Source organism: Dermochelys coriacea, chromosome 5 (assembly GCF_009764565.3).
Source record: "Dermochelys coriacea isolate rDerCor1 chromosome 5, rDerCor1.pri.v4, whole genome shotgun sequence".
Taxonomy (NCBI): domain Eukaryota; kingdom Metazoa; phylum Chordata; order Testudines; family Dermochelyidae; genus Dermochelys; species Dermochelys coriacea.
This window is the reverse complement of record NC_050072.1, coordinates 51,018,937-51,040,300: the sequence shown is the minus strand read 5'-3', so window position 1 is coordinate 51,040,300 and position 21,364 is coordinate 51,018,937. Positions and strand designations below refer to the sequence as shown.

The following is a 21,364-nucleotide window of genomic DNA, read 5'->3' as shown; positions in this document are numbered from 1 at the left end:
ATCACTTTTTGTGACATGTCTGATGTCCAGATGTCAGCTTTGAAGGACTCAGACCACCCATTTCTTATACAGCACCTACCATCCTGTTGGGTGCTATGAAGTAATATAAGTAATGCAGTCTAGTTAAGGATTTGATCATAAAACTTTGATCATAACAATCTATTTGTATCTCCTTCTTTACAAACCCCTCATCTATTTAAGCCTCTTTTATTCAGTTACCAAACAAAACTCAAACCTTGAGTTCATCAAAAACAAACAATCCAACCCTGTATCCAAACTATGTTAGCCCACCTGAAGATTTCTCAATACATCCTGTCTTCTGTGTGTCTAGCCTTTTCTAATTTTTTTGGGACAGGGGCAGTCTTTATTACTGTACTGTGCCGTGCCAAACTTGTTGTGAATACTAAACAATTAATAATGTTAGAGCTGGTCCAAGCATTTTTGTTCCAAAAGAATAGTGTGTGTGGGGGGGGAAGGGGGACTGAAGGTAAATGCCCTAAAGTCAATAGTAAGTCACAGTTAATACAACTTACAGATATGTATTGTAACTAATTTACTAATGGTGGGGTGGGGAACACTACATTCTTGGATTTACATCAACTGCTTAATACGCCAGTACTTCCTTATCAAATATTGAATTTAATCTAACAAGCATACTTATACAAGGAATATGGCTATTTTTGCATTTTACACAGTTCTTTAAAAAAAAAAAAGAAAAGTCAAGGCTTTTATTTAAAAAGAGAGACAGCAAGAACCTAACTTGAAGTTCTGTATATATTACAGGATAAATGGTCAGAGTTGTTGGGAATTATGCAGCTTGCAAAAACCATGTACATTCAATTAGGCTGTGTGGCTCAAAAGCTCAGACAAATGACTTGAAAATGCTGGGGGATATTTTATTGTCGTTTCCTTTCCCATTTGAAAATGAACACTGTCAAGTTTGGTAGTCAGAAAATATGACCCACCTGTTGGGTTTGTGATTGCTGATGAGCATCAGAACATGGTGCAAGTGTGTACATGCAATGCTATTCCACCCCACCATGCTGGCTTACTCAGCGCTTGTATTCAGACAGTTAACTGACATTTACAAGCATCCAGCTCTCTGAAGCGTTCATCGTGCATAAAGCTTATAAACGTCATGTTACCCATTGCATACAAAACCAGAGCAGACAGGCAGAACAGGCGAAAGTACTACATGTGTGCATATCACATTCCTGTGCCAGTGATCACAGCTAAAATATTATGCACTAGTGAATTAAAACAGTTGCTGGCACCGATTTATTTTCCAGGCAGGCTTTTTTTAAAACCCCCAAAGAACCATGGCTTTCCAAATAGATTAATAAAATCCTAAAATTAAGTTAGGAGCTACAATCTTTGGCCTGGATAAAGGAAGCCATCTGGGTATGTGTACCCATTGAAAAATAGTAGTTTGGTGGAGCATGAAGAGGTGTAGTCTTCCTTTTTAAAGCAATAACGCTGTATTCCAATGGATACTCAGGTGAACATTTTAAGATGTTCATGGCAGGCACCATGTCCTTCTAAGTGTTTGTATGACCTTTAAATACTGTGACAATCTAGACAGAGAGCACAATGGGGCCCTAGCCCTGATTGGGGCCTATGGACATTATTATTTATTTCTACTATAGTAACTTGAAAAGTGCAACAAAATCAATCAATCAGAATAGCTACTAGCAGTGGTAGAGGGATAATGATCATAACAGAACCATGATCATCATCTTTCATCTTTTTAAAGAATCTTCATGATGGCAAAAGAGAAAATCTTCAGTCTCAGGAAAGAAAGACACAATATTTTTTAAATTCATTAAAATCCTTTTAGTTTTGGCTAGTTGCAGACACATGAACCCCAGCCATGGCACCTTGCCCACCTCTCTTTTTCTGACACATGTTTTTGTCCATCTTACATCAAGGCCAAACAACACAATGAGTGCTAATAGACCGTAATATTTTATATAGTAGCCCCCTCGCCCAATTCATAACTTGGTGGCATATCAGGAACAGTTCAGAAATATTACAAGTGCAGCACTTCCACCATGATGCTCTTTTCATATGGCCCTACCTCCTTTCTCCACCACCTCCACACCTGGACTGCCTCTTCACTTACCCAGCCAGGTGGTAGACTGCTCCTCCACTAAACATGGTCAGTATGTAGTTCCTTCCCAAACTGGCTGGCATACCTAGAGCCACTGAATACATGCCAACCAACCATCCCTCAGGATTTCCTCTTCCTGCCTGCCTGTGTCTCCACTACAATACACCCAAATCAACACATAATAGGCCTGACACTATTAAGTCCCATGATTTTTATACAGCCCTGCCTTCCTTCTACCTTTCCCCAGCCTGGCTGCTTTTACAGCATCTTCCTACATCTTTACTAACCTCATTCAGAGTGACCCAGAAAATGCAACCTGTGATAGCCTTGATGGGCTTGGACTTCACCTGTACAAGAAGCAAGTCCTAAAATCATTCCCTAAGCTTAATTTCCAGCACAGCTGAACAGCAAAATGACAATTAGAATGGAGTAAGACGACATCTTTTTCCCTTGGTAAAAAGTTAATGAGAACTGCAGTGAAGACAAAGGAAGATCACAATGAAATAAGTGACAGTTTAAAGAGGATGATTAGCAGGTTGACTTTAGAGATTAAAGCAGGCTTTAGAAACTACAATTCTTGGAAAAGTGTATTATTCAAGGGCATGTACCTGCTTATAAAACCAATTGCCAAAATCTGAACACTTTCAGTTTGAGGAGATCTAGACTTAAAAGAATAAAATCCAAAACTCCATTCATTTTTTTTTCCAGAAAGAGAAATGACAAAAAGGACATACCTTTTGCATCTGAGTTTACAGCTGAGAAAACAGAAGATTCCATCATCAACTGCTCTCTGAAGTGCTTTGAATAAACGCTTCTAATCCAAATGACAATGACCATAGAAACTGTTCAAAGGCCCCCTAAAAACACTCTGGATCAAATCCTAAACAACTGTAACCAGACATAGTATAGCTCCATTGACGTCAGTGGACCTGAGGATCTCGCGCACTAAGCATATATGTGAGGTACTTCACCAGAGCTGGTCATTTATAACAGTGCGGGAAGCCAGGGCCACAAATTCTAACACGAATATACTGAGGGGGCCCACATCCTATCTATGGACAGTTAGAGGGTGAAGATGGAAACATACACCAGAAAAAGGCTGTGGTGGCCCTCCTCCAGAGAGGACCAAGCTTCTGTTTTGCAGAATCTCTGGGCTTCAAATATTTTAGATCTGGCATAGCACAATAGAGAAAAATTGATAGCTGAGTGGGTTGGATTGGGGACACTTAGCATTTGAAGGAGACAAGGTTTTGGGAGGTGAGTGGACTCTGGTGCTGTCACTGAGGAGGATGTTTGTCACAGGAAGGCTGTAGGATTTATTATTTTGGGATGAAGAGATGGGGTTGGTAGAAAGAAGGGAAAATAAGTGATTGAGCTTCTACCAATAGCTGCACATAATGGTTGGAGTGCTTGCTTCAGAGAAGCAAAGGAAATGCATCTGGCCTCACTCTAGCACAGATGCTATGGGCAGGTTATCTTGTAGCAGACAGCTTTACAAGTGATCACTATTCAAACAGCATTAATAAATACCAGGCAGTCTTAATTTGCCAGTTTTAGTACACTGCTTTAAGGGTTTCATAGATTCATAGATTCCAAGGTCAGGAGGGACCATTGTGATCCGTCTGATCTCCTGTATAACACAGGCCATAACAATTCTCTCAATAATTACTGGAGCACAGCTTTCCGAAAAACATCCAATACTGATTTAAAAACTGCCAGTGATGGAGAACCCACCACAACACTTGGTAAATTATTCCAATGATTAATTACTCTCACCATTAAAAATGTATAGCCTTATTCCCAGTCTGAATTTTTCTAGTTTCAACTTCCAGCTACTGGATCAGGTTAGACTTTCCCTGCTACACTGAAGAGCACATTTTAAAATATTTGTTAAATATTTGTTCCCCATGTAGGCATATTTTAAATGTCTCATTTTCAGAAGTTATTCTCCTTAGTTTCCCGTTCCTGGGAGAGAGGATACTAACCTAAAATGTCAACTCAGCAAATTTTTAAGCTGTAACTTGGGCTTATCAGTGCCATTATAAAGTATACGCAAAAAGAAAAGGAGTACTTGTGGCACCTTAGAGACTAACAAATTTATTATAGCATAAGCTTTTGTGAGCTACAGCTCACTTCATCGGATGCATTTGGTGGAAATGCATCTGATGAAGTGAGCTGTAGCTCACGAAAGCTTACGCTATAATAAATTTGTTAGTCTCTGAGGTGCCACAAGTACTCCTTTTCTTTTTGAGAATACAGACTAACACGGCTGCTACTCTGAAACCTGTCATTATAAAGTATACTAAAACATTATTTTGTTCTATTTGCACCATAAGCCTTTTTTTTCTGTAGGAAGTGAAGTGATGCTGGGGTGAAGGCTTGTTTATGTACCGTGTTTGGCCTCTAACTAAATAAATCAGACCCCTGAAGGGGCACTATTCACTGCATCAAAGCCTCACTGAAAGCTCACCATGGCAAGGATGTACCTGCAGTTCCACACCAGGCCACCAGAGGGCATGCAGAAAGACACCCCACTCTTGGGGATGCTCAAAGGCGAGTGCCTGCCATAACACTTAAATTTTTAAACTTCTTTATTACTGGACAAAGAAAGAAATCTATTGGCCTGCAAGACATGCTTAGCTGATTTTTAAAATATATCTTATCTACTGGTCTTTGAGCAACCACTTTCCATCCTTCAAAAATTAAAACATTGCTTCTGTGTCTACTCTTCCCCAGACATCTGAAAATATGTGGGCCAAATCACCTCGCTGCCACTTTTCCAAGAACTGTAGTTTCTAAAGCCTGCTTTAATCTCTAAAATCAACCTGCTGGTCATCCTCTTTAAACTGTCATTGAATTCAAAGTAATTTTTATCTCTTCTTTGTCAAAATCAATAGGAATCATAGAATCATAGAACTGGAAGGGACCTCGAGAAGTCATTTAGTCCAGTCCCCTGCACTCATGGCAGGACTAAGTATTATGACCATTCCTGACAGGTATTTGTCTAACCTGCTGTTCACAATGGAAATTCCACAACTCCCTAGGCAATTTATTCCAGTGCTTAACTACTCTGACAGTTAGGAAGTTTTTCCTAATGTCCAGCCTAAACTTCCTTGGCTGCAATTTGAGCCCATTGATTCTTGTCCTATTCTCAAGAGGCTAAGGAGAACAATTTTTCCCCCTCTTCCTAGTAACAACTTTTTATGTACTTGAAACCTGTTATCATTTCCACTTTCAATCTTCTCTTCTCCAGACTAAACAAATCCAATTTCTTCAATCTTCCCTCAGAGGTCATGTTTTCTAGAACTTTAATAATTTTTGTTGCTCTCCTCTGGACTTTCTCCAATTTGTCCACATCTTTCCTGAAATGTGACACCCAGAACTGGACACAATACTCCAGTTGAGGCTTAATTATCGTGGAGTAGAGCAGAAGAATTACTTCTCATGTCTTGCTTACAATACTCCTGCTAATATATCCCAGAATGATGTTTGCTTGTTTTGCAATAGTGTTACACTGTTGACTTGTATTTAGCTTGTGATCCACTATGACCCACAGATCCCTTTCTGCAGTACTCCTTCCTCGACTGTCATTTCCCATTTTGTATGTGCACAACTGATTGTTCCTTTCTAAGTGGAGTACTTTGCATTTGTCCTTTTTGAATTTCATCCTATTTAATGCAGACGATTTTTCCAGTTTGTCTAAATCATTTTGAATTTTAACCCTATCCTCCAAAGCACTTGCAACCCCTCCCAGCTTGGTATCATCCACAAACTTTATAGGTGTACTCTCTATGCCATTAACTAAATCATTGATGAAAATATTGAACAGAACCAGACCCAGAACTGATTCCTGCGGGACCCTACTCGTCATGCCCTTCCAGCATGATTGTGAACCACTGATAACCACTCGCTGGGAATGGTTTGCCAAACAGTTATGCACCCACCTTATAGTAGCTCCATCTAGGTTGCATTTCCCTAGTTTGTTTATGAGAAGGTCATGCGAGACAGCATCAAAGGCTTTACTAAAGTCAAGATATACCACATCTACCGCTTTCCCCCATCCACAAGGCTTGTTACCTTGGCAAAGAAACCTATTAGAGCTATTAAATAGCTATTAAAGCTATTAGTTTGACAAGATTTGTTTTGGACAGATCCATGCTGTTACTTATCACCTTATTATCTTTGGTGTTTGCAAACTGATTGCTTAATTATTTGTTCCATTATCTTTCCGGTACAGAAGTTAAGCTGACTGGTCTGTAATTCCCAGGTTGTCCTTATTTCCCTTTTTATAGATTGGCACTATATCTTCCCTTTTCCAGTCTTCTGGAATCTCTCCTGTCTTCCATGTCTTTTCAAAGAGAATCACTAATGGCTCAAATATCTCCTGTCAGCTCCTTGAGTATTAATACAATACAATTGTATTAATTCTGTGTTTCATCTTTGTTTTACATCTATGTTTTGTTTGCCACAAAAAGGAAATGGAAAAAAAATCACTTGATACTGTAAAGGAACGATGAAAATTGGCAGGTAGTAAGCAGTAGCTTATGAATCTTTCTTAAGTAAGCGACTATATAGTTTACACAGATCTTGCAAATAAGATGACCAAACTCCCTATGCTAACCTAGGAGCAACTCAGTGCAATTCTGGAGTGGGGGTGGCTTTGTGTGTGTTTTGTGCTCACCTGAGGCTGCTCTGCCTTATACTGGCTGCCTATAGTCCTCCAAGGGTGTTATGGCAGCAGATGATCATTTCAATGGTAGCTGGATAGGACTGAAGTCTCAAATAGATTTTGCCAGTTGTTAGATGTCTGATCTGGCTTCTGGACACATCTCTGTCTCTTAAAAATGTTTTTCTGAATCTCATGTCTTGCTCATTTATATTCATCTGAACTACTAGCTCTCTACATTTTTTGGCTGCAACTTTATTTTGTCTATGGCTCATCTCTTAACATTTCTAAAATATAATTCACAATCTGTCTCCAGTATGGCTTTTTGCTGTTATGGGTCCAGGCTCTGAAATAACCTTCAGACTGATATTGAATGCACTCCAGTTTAACTTTGGACAAGAGTAAGAGCCAAATCCTGAGACTTGCTGCAGCAACTCAGACTCAAAAGCTAAAAGGTACTACTGTGATCATCTAGTCTGCCCTCCTGTGTAACACAGGATATAAAACTTCCCCAAAATAAGTCCCAGAGCAGATCTTTCAGAAAAGCATCCCATCTTCATTTTAAAACTGTCAGTGATGGAGAATCCACCACAATCCTTGGCAAATTATTCCGTAACGGGTTGTCTACCCAAGGCAGAGCTGGTTAGAAGAGGCCAATTAACTTTATAGGCTGCACCTGGAGGAAAGCTGAGGCCTGATCAGGCCCAAGGGCTTAGGAAGCCTAGCTGGGATAAGCTTATAAAGAGAGGAAACTGGTAGCAAGAGAAGGCTGCAAGAAGGAGCTCTGCAGTCTCTCTTTAGAGAAAAAGGAAGGCAGCTAGGTACAAGGAAGAGGTCTAGAAGGAGAGTAAGCCCTAGGATCCTTCCTTTGATAATAGACACTGGCAAGAGCCCAAAAGGGGGGGGGGAAGTAGCCACATGGAGAAGAGAAGTCCCAGTGGTAACCTAAAGGGCCAGAAGATAGGGAAGAAAGGTAGGAAAAGGCCCAGGAAAACAGCAACAAGGTCAGAACTTGCACAGACCTTAGTTGCTAGGCAGAGTACCTAGGCTAGAACCCAGAGCAGTGGGCAAGCCCAGGTTCCCCTACTGGGCACTGGGCAAGTGGCACAGACTGGGCAGTGGACAGGAAGGGTTGGACTTTCTTACCCTGGAATGGAAGGACTAGAGTGACCTGGCCAGAGGGCTGTTACGGAGAGGGAGCGACTGAGTCCAGAGTGAGAGGCTGACTATGGGGCAAGCAAGTGAAGGAGGGGGGCATCAGACTCCTGAAGAGCTAAGGAGGGGCGCCTCAATGGTGAGTGAGCCTGTTACATATTTCAATGGTTAATTACCCTAACTGTCAAAACTGTATGCCTATTTCAAGACTGAATTCATCTAGTTTCAACTTCCAGCCATTGAATCATGTTATACTTTTCTTTGCTAGACTGAAAAACCCATTAATAAATATTTGTTCCCCATGTAGATCTTATAGACTGTAATCAAGTGACCCTTTAACCTTATCTTTGTTAGACTCTAGATCTAAATCTATTTATCTTAGCACTGTATGGCATGTTTTTTAATCATTATTGCGGCTGTTCTCTGAAGCCTCTCCAATTTATCAACATGCTTCTTAAATTATCAACAGCAGAACTGGACACAGTATTGCAGCAGTGACAAATACAAAGGTAAAATAACCTCCCTCTTCCTACTCAAGGGTCTCCTGTTCATGCATCCCAGGATCACATTCTGGCCACAGTGTCACAAGGGGCTCATGTTCAACTGATTATCCAACATGAGCCCCAAATCTTTTTTTCAGTTACTGCTTCCCAGAGTCCCCCATCCTGTAAGTATGGCCTATACGCTTTGTTCATAGTTGTATACATTTACCCAGTTTATCAAGTGATCCAGATCACTCTTGAAACAATGACCTGTCCTCTTCATTATTTACCACTTTCCCAATTTTTGGGTCATCTACAAACTTTATCGTGATTTTATGTTTTCTTCCAACTCACTGATGATAATGTTAAATAGCTTAAGGCCAAGAACTGGGACCCCTTGGGAAACATATCCACTCTGTGTTGATTCCATGTTTAGTTACATAATCTATCAGTTAGGCAATCTTGAATCCATTTAATATGTGCCATGTTAATCTTATACCAGGATTTTTTTTAAAATCAAAATGTCATGTGGTATGAAGTCAAACACCTCACATAAGTTCAAGCTTATTTCATCAACACTATTACCTTTATCAACCAAACCTGTAATTTTTTTTTTTAAAAAAAAAGCAAGCTAGTTTGACAGGATCTATTTTCCATAAACACATGTTGTTTTGCATTAATTATATTACCCTCTGTTAATTCTTTATTAATATAGTCCTGTATCAACTGCTTCGTTATCTTGCCCAGAATTGATGTCAGACTGACAAGCCTATGATTACCTGGGTCAGCCTATTTACCTTTTCCCCAAATGATCCAAGATTTATTGACAATCAACATTAGAGGTCCAGCAATCTCCTCAGACAGTTCTTTAAAAACTCTTGGATTCAAGTTCTCTGGACCTGTTGATTTTAAAAATATCTAACTTTAGTAGCTACTATTTACCAGCCTCTAGAGATACTAGTGGAAAGGAAAGAGTGTTATCCCTGAGACTATTTCATCTGCTTTCCCCCCAAATATAGAACAAACATTTATTGAACACTACACTTTCTGTATTGTTATTGATAATTCTATTATTTGCATCTAGTAATTGATCAATACCATTGTCAGGATTATTTTTGTTTCTAATATTTAAAATATGCCTTCTTATAGTCCTTAACTCTGCTGGCCATAGACTTCTTGTCTCCCTTTACTTCCCTTATCAATTTTCTACAACCCTTCATTTCTAATCTATCAACTTCCTCTTTTCTTCCATTTGTTTTTTATTTATTTTTACAGCTGTCTTCACTTCCCCTCTAAATAAAGTCTATTTTTTAATTAGTATGGCCTTCTTCCTTGATTTGTGGCTATTGAGACATCTAGTAAGGGATTCTTAAAGGATTCCCAATTATCACTCACATTTTTCTGATTAAATTCTTCCTTCCAGCTGATCTGGGTCAATTGTTTTGAAACTGGCCCTATTAAAGTATTAAGGATATATATTCATCTGGACTAGATTCTGCTTGCACAATTTAAATGTGATTGTCATGATTACTTATACCTGAGCTACCATTAATTTTTAGTTCTGTGTTCAGCTCCTCTATCAGTTAGGACAAGGTCTAATATAGAATTCTCTGGGTTGGCTGCATCACTTTTTGAATTAGTAAATTGTCACCTAAAATGGTTAGTAATTCCCAATGACTTCGATAGACATCAGAAGTGATCAGCACATCTCAAGATTTGACTGTAAAATGCCTCTTACATTACATTTCAACCTGTTACTGATTTAATCTACTATACAAAATGTTTTGGAATGCTGGCAGGAAAAAGATGTTTTATTTTTTGCAAGCATGGCAACAAATAGCTATCTGAGTACGTGACAAGAAAATGTACCTAACCTGTTCTATATTGAGTATTTCCCCTCTGGTATAAAAACAGCCTCTTTTCTTAGGTCACTCTGATTCAAGACACATAAGGCCAGATCCATAGTTGGTGTAATCAGGCATTACTCATTTAATTTCAATGGAGCTAGGCCAATTTACACTGAGGATCTGGTCCTTAATTTTCAACTCGCTCTTCCGTCCCTCATTGGGAGTGACAATATTTACCTAATGCTCCCCATTACCCAGTATTAGCATGAGGTGAAATCTTAGCCTTACTGAAGTCAATGGCAGTATGGTCATTAACTTCAACAGGGCAAGCAAGGATTTCTCCACTACTTTTTGGCTAGATTTCTCATGTGGATGAACAGCTCTAGAGTCTGAGAAATGACAGCTTAATAAAAGGAAAGAATCTTACCTTGTTAATTGAGCAAAGTGATGCCTCCCCAGAAAAGGGTTTTTCCACCTGAAGTTTGCATGAGCTTTCCTAGCCCCCCCCCCCATACATACACACACACACACACACACACACACACACACACACACACACTTTTAACCATTTGCAGGTCTTCAACAGTTAACTTCAAAACTTGACTTCCTAAAAAGTAATTAGTCTACCTCTTTTGGCCATTGTATGTGTAATCTAGCAACTCCAAATTCAGTACATTCTGCAGGTCTGAGGGAGAACTAATGTACAGAGCTAGACTGAGTTGATCAGATAATTGAAAAAAAACTGTGCGCTACAGGAAAAGACAACTTTTCAATGCTGTGAAAGACTCTTCTGTGAGGGGGTCTTGCACCTCTTACTTATGCAAACAGCTCCAGTGATTTAAGTGCAGCTACTCAAGTGAATAGGGGCTGCAGCATTGGGTTCTTACTGAGCACTGAAGATTGTGAGATTTGTAATGCTTTGCCTGAAGTGCTCAGGAGCCTGAAGGTTAAAGACTGGTTACCAGTCCACAATGATTCCTGAAGAGTTTATGAACTCAGGAATGCAATGTACAAACTCTGAAAAACCATAGATGGTTGGGACCAGGGCTCCTATGATGTTGCTATGACCCAGATTGGAATCTATGGGAGGTATGGCTTTATGGCACCTCGGGGAAGAATTAAGCATCTCACAAGACTAGGCCCTTAGTTTGCTTTGTAATATGTTACAATATATTATGAAATACCAGTATATGCATACACTACAAAGAAAGGAAGTGGAACTATAATAGTGCAAAAATAATGCACCTAGACAAAGGTGCAGGAGCAATTTTTATTTAACGCATTGTGATCATTTTATTAAGTAACATTCTGGGATGATGTGTGGCTTCAACTGCTTGACTTGCAAAAAAGTATCTAACCTAATCTGTGGCAGCAAATAGAGGCATGCATGCATGCATACATACATGCTAACTTCAGATGAAACTTGTTTTGCAACATGGAATATTAGATCAGATTGATACTTTGACACTGTGAGGAACAAAGTTAATTTCATGCATCTATAGAATTTTGTGGTCCTGAAATGGTTTGAGAGCTGAAATTAAGTTTTAAAAAATGTAAATTTGCTACGAGCAGAGCTATAAGAATAGAATACATAAAAAGCTCTATAGCTTGATATTGCATTATTTTGCAATTATAATCACATACTGTTTTTTGTTTTTTTTTTAAATCTTGTAATACAGTCAAATCTATGGAAGTACCTTCATTTTTCAAAGGACACAGTTTCATATCCCCACCCTGATATCAGACCAGCAGGGCTAATAAACCACTCCACAAAAATTGTGTGCTTACACAGTATATCCATGTTCCTGCTGCTTTGAGTCTGGCACATATCGGATCAACACTGTTGTTAAAGCTGACTCATCTGTAATAGATGTAGCATGCTGGATTGGTACCTTTTTAATAGATTACATTTTCACCCTCAACATTATGGTAGTGTGCTTAATACAAAACCACTTGTAAAGGGGTCTCCATGTAAAAATTCCATGTTACTGCTATGATACACTAAGGGTCATTCTCTGCTAGCATAAAGCCTTAAATCCATGAAGTTATGACAGCAAAAAATTCAGCCCCAATATACTAATATTTATATCATCTGAGAACACGAGTCATGAACTGAGGAAAAGTGACATTTCAGTAAGACAGGACAAAGTGGGGCAAACCGTCTGCCTTTGATGCAGACAAAGTGTTTTGAATTCTGATTAGAACTCATGTTGGGATGCTAGGAGATGAAAGGATTTTAAGTCAGACGGTAACAAGAAAAAAGGTATTCAGAAGAGAACAAAAACAAGAGTATTGCAAGCAGCTGACATCATGCTTAGAAATGGGATTTCTTGTTATTGACGTTCCCCACCATGCAGCACCACACAGCTATACTTAAAAGTGCAGGATATTGTGGTATGTTTTTTTCCACACAGCTATACCTGAGAGCGCAGGATATTGTGGTATGGCTAGAGACCGACGGTTCTAAAGCAGATAAAGTTACGTAGGCCTAAATATATTAAGCATATTGTATTTCAATTCACTAAATATATTAAGCAATGCTCTGGAATGTCCCTGTATTTACTGAATCTGCACTGTTTTGGCAATGTACAAAAAGTCCCTGTCTATGCAGTTTACAATTTAAAGGTCTAGTACTCCCATATACGGACATAACCATAGAATGGGAGTGAAAACTCTGTATATTTCCTTCGGCTTCTTGCTCCAAAGACCTTTGCAAAAGGGACAGGGCTCCACATCCTAAACCTGCAGCCCCTTTGCAATCAAGGTCGGTCTTAGCGGATCTATGCAGTGGTCAAGGGCATCTGAACTGATGTTTGCCACTGCAGGAGCTATGCTCCCTGGGCCCTCAAGTTTCCCTTCATGAGGGCAGTGTTCTGCAGCATGGAAGAGGAAATGTTAATTATTGCAGACTCCATTGCTGTAATTTATTCTGCTGTGCCACTGGGATTTTTTGGGTGGGAGGTAGGAAAATCCAATGGAGACCAGGTTGGTGCCCCAAGCCCTTCATACTCCAGAGCCTCTGACGGGGTTGAGGGAGAGAAGGGGGGCACTGAGGAGGCTCTCCTCCCTTTTGTGTCCCTAAGGCCACTTCCACAAATGCAGTCTTCCTTTATGTACATATAGGAAGGGGAGCATGAGAGACTAATTTAAGCATAGGCAGTAAAACCAAGCAAAACCACATATAAATGGTTCACCCTCTAGCTAAAGTAAACTGTATATGTAACATCATGAGTGAGGGATGGTATAAATCTACAGTAAATACACAGTGGGTTATTGATGAAAGGTCATGCAGAAGAAATGCAGAGGAAGGAGGTTCCTTGTTTGCCAAGAAAAGGAAAAGAATTCCAAGCATAGGAAATGGAACAGAACATGGTGCAAAGATTAGTACAGTAACGTGATGAAGGGCCAGCAGGAGGTGGAAAAAGTAGAAAATGAGAACTGGAATATAGGAATTGTACCTGAGGGTCATTTTGCATTTTTATTTCAAAGCTGCTCAGCTCCCTTTTTGAGAGTTAAAATATTAGTCATCAAAATTCTGGCTCAAGTATTGTCAGCCTGGCTGTATTTTATTTCCCCCCAAAAAACACTGAGAGAATAAGAATAATAAATCATGTTTTGAAGTACCACAAAAAGGTTGAATTAGCATTGTTAAATGTTGGCATTAAACCTAAACACTGACTCCCTTGTTCTAGTTCCTAGATTCTCGTTTTCCCTTGTTGTGTTGCTTTTTAAACTTTTTTTTTGACAACGTGGTGTGTCCTGCCCCCTCCAGTTCTTCCCGTTCCACTGTATCACTCCTGTTTTCCATCTCCCTCCACACACATACTTGTCCCCTGATACATGCCACTTCTATCCACATGGTTCACCACACTCCTCTTATATTAGCCCTTCTAATTCGCGCAACACACAAACTGCTTCAAAGAAAGAGCATTGAGTCTTACTGAATGCAACAGCAACTCTAATAAGTTAAGGTTTAGTTATTAATGAGCCATGTTCTAACATCTCGGCATATGAGATTTGCTGTGGATAAGCAGTATAGTCTTTGTACCATTAACCCATGAGTCAAAGTGTAATATGGTCCTTTCCACAGAATGAGTTTGACAGCTCTGTATTGGGGGATATTAGCCATCCCTTTGGAAGTTCCACCTCCTCCTGGAAGTGGGCGCAGGACAAGTGCCATAGGAAGTGGCACTTCATGGAAAAATTTCCCCATTACTGATACAGGTTTAGACTCTAGTTAGTGAAAGGAAGAGAGCTGTTTGGGAGCCCTCTGTTTACTTGCATTCATCCAGTGACACTAACAGGTTAGCTATAATGAAATTTACAAGTCATTTGCTCATAAAGGGACCAATTCTGTAAACTTTACACAGCACCAAAGAAAAAATATTTTCCATTCCTTCTCTTTTTAAACATTTCCACTAATATTTAAACAAAAGGAAAATTAAAAGCACAGAGCTATTTTACAACATTAAGGATGTGACTACCCAAAAAGAGAGAGTGCTAGTTAAAGTTGCTATTCCTTCTTTAACTCCCCTGCTCCCTTTATGCCTGATGGCACTGGCTGGCTGAACACTGCAAACGTGTCCTTCATGTGAACTCTAGCCTAAGTGAGAAATGTGCAGAACAATAAAGCAGATCCCGCCAATACTATTTCTATAGTTTCCTCAAGCTAGCGCATTTATTTTATTTTAAAAGGGAAAGTGAGGTTATAATTGAGTTTCATTTACAATTTCACATGGATTACAGACTTCTCTTTACTGTTGGGCTTCTTGCTTATTAATGCATTTTGAGAACAAATCATGTGACAAAACAATATATTTCTCTTCTCTTCTCAAAAGGTTAAATCATATTAAAGTCTAAAACAGTGATAACCAGTCAAACTGCATACGCAAATAACTACATCCCAGTTTATTAGCTATGGGAAATCTATCATTTTTTTTTTCAAATAAGTAGCAAATAGCTGTAACTGTTGTTCTGGACTGCTAATCTCTCTTCTTCAGAATGTAATCTGAAGAGAGGCTTTTTTTAAAAAAAAAATGCAGGATCCTAGTTAGACCTGGGTGAGTAACAGCGGAAAATATTTATGAACAAAGTCCTCCCAATCTATTCTCTCTCCCTTGCTATGGAAGCCACTGCCAGAGGCTAGGAAATAGGGTATCCATACCAGCACCAAGAATATCAAAATGTCCCTCAATTAAGTTATAAGAACAACAGATACATGCTTTAAAACACAGAAATCAAAGTCAATGAGTGGAAAATTGTCATTCCTATAAAGAGAAGGGCTTTGATTTAAAGATCAGGTTGGGCAAAAAGATGCTTACTTGTAAAGGTAATACTCAGCTTGATCCACCTCTTCTCGTGAAGAAATGTTGTCAATAAACTGATTTTAAAATAAAAAAAATTCTTTAGTGTACAGCAGTCACAATGCATATTAGAACATTAAGACATTTGTTTTGGTTCACATTTTAGTGTCTAGCCACAAAAAAATAATCTTCACTTTGTTTAATAACTGACTTCACTTTTGCAGTGTTTTCTTAAATGGAAACAAAAATATACAGCATCTCTTGGATGTTCTAACCTTAAGAGTCACTGATTGTCTCCATCTACATCTCGTACAGTCCAGAAAGACTGAGACTGGTTTGATGGTTAAGGCCTTGGACCAGAAATTAGGAGACCTGGATTCCATTCCTGGTTCCATCCTTGGACTTTGGGCAAGTCCCTTAATCTCTCTATGCTTCCATTCTCTATCTTTAAAAATCATCCTTTTCTTCCACTTTGTCTTCTCTATTTATTTATATTGCAAGATCTTACCCTGTCTATATACACTGTCAAAAACAGGTACTAGTCTTAGCTAGAGTCTCTAGGCATTAATAGTAAAAAGAAAATGGGAGTGAGAGGGCCCAATTCTGCTCTTATTTAGACCAGTGTAACACCAGGAAGCTATGCTGACCTATGCCAATGAAAAAGTCTCTAATTTAGACAATCTTACAAAAAAGTCTTAAAATTAAATTCAAACAGGAGCGGAGAACAGGAAGAGTTGTGGGAATCTGTTACACTGAGTGGTCTCAATGCGATGCACAATTTTACAGCCTTTCTGAATTCACAGAATCAAAAACTGACAAACACTGTGTTTATTCCCCAACATCCAATAATGATCTCAGAACTTATCTGCTTCTCGCAAGTTTGGTATTGGGTCAGAAAGTACAGCTCAACCCAAAAAAGGCAAAGCTGTCTGATTCAAAGGCCACTCAAGTCAATGGGAGTCTTTTCACTGACTTCTTCAATGGGCTTTGGATCAAGACCATACTATGCTGCAAAACTGTTCACAGGTTCTCCCAGTGGAAGCAGCTATAAGTAAGAGGACTACCAGAACTGAGGCCACAAAGTGTTCAGTAACTGCATGAAGTATATTTTCTGAATTGTATGAAAACACCACTGGTGATTCCAGTGATCGCTAATGGGTGAGAATAGTACTGCTGAGTTTCCAATATAGCCAGTCAGCCTTTTTCTTTCTGACCTAGTTCTGTGCTTTGAAATTCTTTTAAAAGCAAGTGTCATATGGGCTACACTTACTAGCAAAGTCTAAAGAAAAGGAGTACTTGTGGCACCTTAGAGACTAAAATTTATTTGAGCATAAGCTTTCGTGAGCTACAGCTCACTTCATCGGATGCATTTGGTGGAAAATACAGAGCGGAGAAATCTAGCAAAGTCTAGAAAAACATCACAATCTTTTTAATAAAGAGAATTTAACACATCTCCCTCCTCCACCCCCAAAATAAATGTATGGAGAGTATGGCAGAGGGTAAGATTTACAAGATTTAAGAATCGCTTATTGGTTTAATATAACCCAAGCCAACTTGCTGGTGCAGTCTGCTGTGGATGGAAGAGAAAACTGCAGCGGTAGAAAGTGGCCACAACCCCCACTCTAGTGCGGGCCTTGAAGTGGAAGAGGGAGCATGCATGGCCAGGCAATACATTAAGTGCATTTCCTGTAGATACCTATGCAGATGGGGTTCCTATGGAGCATTGGTTCTAAACAGAAGGTAAACATATCTCTGGCAGGTATGCAGAAGTCTTCCTGGGGTTACTTCAAATCATCTAGATATGTGCCTAGTTTTAAAACAGGCTACGTAAAAAGCACTAGCAAACTCGGTACAAACTAAAATTTCATACAGACAATGACATGTTTATACTGCTCTATATATTATACACTGAAATGTAAGTACCGTACAATATTTATATTTATATGGTAAAAAATGAGAGAGCTTACAAAAATACATAAGTGTTTGCTTACAAGTAATTTAAGTGAGGTGAAACTAGAGGGTACACAAGACAAATCAGACTCCTGAAAGGGGTACAGTAATCTGGAAAGGTTGAGGGCCACTGCAATGGAGCACTTGCTGGATTTCAAAGCTGTTGCTGTCGTAGACAGAAACCACAAAAGGGCAGGCAACAGCAGCTTTGCCGGCACTCTACTGGGATGGGTCTTCTCACCTCTGGTGCATGGGGCCAGGCTGGCACAGGGGATTGTAAGTTACACCCTTCTGTGCCAGTTTCAGAGACTCTGATCCAATATATTGATCTGTATTATGTGAGTATCTAGGAACCCCAGTAATGGGTCAGGGTTCCCTTGTGTTAGGTACTGTACAAACACAATAAAAAGACAATTTCTGCCCTGAAAAGCTTACAATCCAAGTACAATAAATAGTCAAAGCAGGTGGATAGAGCAGACAGTTTTACAGAGCTAAGGCTTCAATTTAACAATATAACAAGATATTTACAACTTGAACTCTCAGCACAAATAATTATCCCTTAGGAGTTCACTTGATTTCTTAAGTATTCTCCGGTCATTCCCATCTTTGTTAATAGTGGAGTTTTTTCTTACCCGTGATATTGTCAAAGAGCTGACAGGAAGTTTTCTTTCATAGGTTCTGTCCATTAATGTGGCCAATTCAGCTGTAGAAACATGAACAATTATTTTCCACTAGTCAAAGTTACAGAGAGAAACTGACAGTAAAAGATTAAGTCTTCTGCAAACTGGAACAGGGCATGCAGTAATGAAATTAAACACCAGTTCTTAGCAATGTATTTTATTTTCATTTGAAGTTAGAACAAAATCCATGGAGGATTTTTCAAAATGTTTAATACTGGGAAAAAACTTAAAGCATTCAGTGAACTAAGTGCCTAAACAAGCTGGACAGATGCCTTGAAAGTTCATGTTGGTTTCAAGTTTGGTGTTTACTGGACATTGCATCTGTTTAGTTTTCTTATTTTATTATAAAATAAGTCAACAATAATCAGCAACTCCTAGAAGCCAAAAGAAGATAAACATCAAGTCAAATGTAAACTGGGCTGTATGTCCGTATCTTATTACCATCCCAGTAGCCCAACATGGTAACTTTTTTTTAAACTGTCTGCACAGTGGTTTTAAACTTTGGGGCTAAATACTGACTTTGATAAATCTAAATTGATAAATCTAAATCTTTTTGCAGTTTTCTTGAATAACAATGTCTTGGAAAAAGCTCTATTCCAGCATCTCAGAGATGCACCAAGGGCATCCAATCCATGAAACTACGACAGATTCACTGTCTCTCTATGCTTTTGTGTATCGGCTCCATTGCAAATGGAGGGATACCAGGGATACCAAATGCCTCTAGGGTTCTGGCAGCAGCCCCAGGAGTACTTTCCCTATCTCACAGGTCTGGTGACTGGCAAATACTCTCCTCTAGCCCCTTTCCAAACAGCTCTACTCACTGACCCCTTTGCAACTCACTTAGGGCCTGATCCAAAGCCTACTGAGCAATCAATGAATCTTTCTATTGATATCAACAGGCTTTTGATCTTGCAGGTTCTTGCAGTGCAACAAAGAGAAGGAATATGTTGATTTTAAAATTTGTTTTCCACCTGTCATTGTAATATGCAACGGCCATAATTTCTTTCCAGCACAAAGGATGTTAAGCTCTATACTTCAGCAGAGCGGGAGGGGAGGTAGACCATAGCCAGGACGGGGGGAAGAATGGCTGAGCTGTAGCTCACGAAAGCTTATGCTCAAATAAATTTGTTAGTCTCTACGGTGCCACAAGTACTCTTTTTTTTTTTTTTGTGAATACAGACTAACACGGCTGCTACTCTGAAACCCACTACACCTGATTCTCCAATGGTGTAAGTAAAGTCTTTGAGGGCCCTACCACCAGAGGCATACATTATTCTGTATCTGTGCAGTCTCCACTTACCCGAGGCAGCCCTGAATTACAGAGCTGCAGCTGGCTTCCTGTAGACCCAGCCATTCCACCTGAGTTCAAGCTCTTACAACTGGATTTTTGAAAGGTATTTAGATGCCTGATGATGCAGATGGGCTTCTAGGCATCTAGTGGGATTTTCAGAAATGCCAATCTGCATCTTTAGAAATCTAAATACCTTTGAAAATCTAGCTCATTTACAATTGTAGATAGGATCTTTTGCCAAATTTTCAAAAAAGGATGGCTAAAGCTACACACCTAAATCTGTATTCTGGCATATAAGTAAGCAGCTTGACTTCCCAGGTGCTAAGAAGGTGCAGCTCCCAAGACTGTTCAGCATCTCTGAAAAAGGCCACTTATTTTGGCACTTAAATGTGGATTTAGGTGTCTAAACACAAGATATCCAAGTAGGAAAATGTAGGCCTTTCACCTCAAGGCCATGTCTGAATGACCATACTCAGTGAAATACTGATTTTTAACCTAGCCGTAGTTACCACAATTATTAACTTCAACTATCTTTCTCAAGTATTTTTTTTCCCTACCCTTAAATCAATGTTATACAAGATTCTTCTAGGGAAAGCATGGAAAACTGTCAACAACCTATTGCCTTGAGTCACTAAGCTTAAGGGCAAATGTATCTGCTGTACTTTTTTTTTTTTAAACTCCTTTGAAAATGTGTAGAAAAAGGGAATGGTAGAAGGGACTGAATAATTCAATTCTCCCACATCTGATCAACTGATCTAGGTCTAGACAACTGATAACAGTTGGAGAGGCCATTTTGATTCTTCACAGCAGTGATAAAATTCAAACAGTGAAATGAACTTACTCTTCAAGGGCAACATATGTAGCAGCAACAGCAGGTTGACGGCAATTAGCAAAAGGCTAGTTACAGATCGTGCTCAGGTGAGCACCTTTAAGACTATCTAGAGTTCTGAATCTACACAGTGAATAAGGCAGGAAAATATACAATAAGAATATCTTCAGTATTTAAACAATACCACAACATGGTTCTGTGGTGAATGAATATACAGCTTGGGAAACATATTTGTAGCAGGTTTCAGAGTAGCAGCCATGTCAGTCTTTATCCGCAAAAAGAAAAGGAGGACTTGTGGCACCTTAGAGACTAACAAATTTATTTGAGCATTTGTAGCAGTCATTTTTCAGACTTCATTGAGTTGTTGAGGATTTAATGCATCTCTATCTGAAACTGAAAGATGTCTAGCACAGCTTTGAGTGTTGGTGTCCAATCCTGAAAGGCACACAGAGAACTCCCCCTGAACTATTTGAGAGTTGCAGGATTAGCCCCTTGATCTGTCAATGAAGCTGTACTCAGCACTTTACCACAGAAAGTAACTTGCACTACTGACACAGCTTCCTCAGCCCTAGTATAAAAATCACACTAACATTAAAGCTTAACATATAAGTAACAGAAATCAGGTTAACTGAAAATTTAACATTGTCCGCCAAACTGCAGCTTCTATTGTAGTCACTAGAGATGAATGAATATTTTGCAGTGACCATATTCCAGGTTTGCTTCTGTCTGCAGAGCGTGAGAGCAGACTGATTTTTCTGAAATTCATTTTAAATTATTCAGTTGTTTTTGTAAATTTAATTCTGTGGATTGCTATTTAATAAAAAAATAACGTAGCTGTGTTGCAAATTATACATGTGCTGTGGGTAGGTGTGGCAAGCTGATCAATTGCCCAGTCAAATAATGTCAGTTAACCATAAATATTTGAACACTGTCAAATATTCCAGCAAGAATGCCCTGAAGTAGGCAGCGGCCTACCTTTTTAGATTGCATCATGGTGCCATTCTTTAGAATTTCATTTCATTATGTTTTGCATTTTTCTAAGTTAAAGTAA

General features: G+C 39.2%; 1 protein-coding gene across 5 annotated transcripts in view; it reads right to left on the bottom strand.

Moving 5' to 3' along the window:
* Positions 1-21,364, bottom strand: part of MRPS27 (mitochondrial ribosomal protein S27) — a 61,059-nt gene that overhangs the window by 28,532 nt on the left and 11,163 nt on the right. For all 5 annotated transcript variants that reach the window (XM_038402337.2, XM_038402338.2, XM_043514285.1 and 2 more), the window contains exons 3-4: positions 18,146-18,216; positions 15,582-15,640 (exon numbers count right to left, since the gene is read on the bottom strand). In XM_038402337.2, the coding sequence (XP_038258265.1) occupies positions 15,582-15,640; positions 18,146-18,216 (130 nt within the window). The remainder of the gene's footprint in view (positions 1-15,581; positions 15,641-18,145; positions 18,217-21,364) is intronic.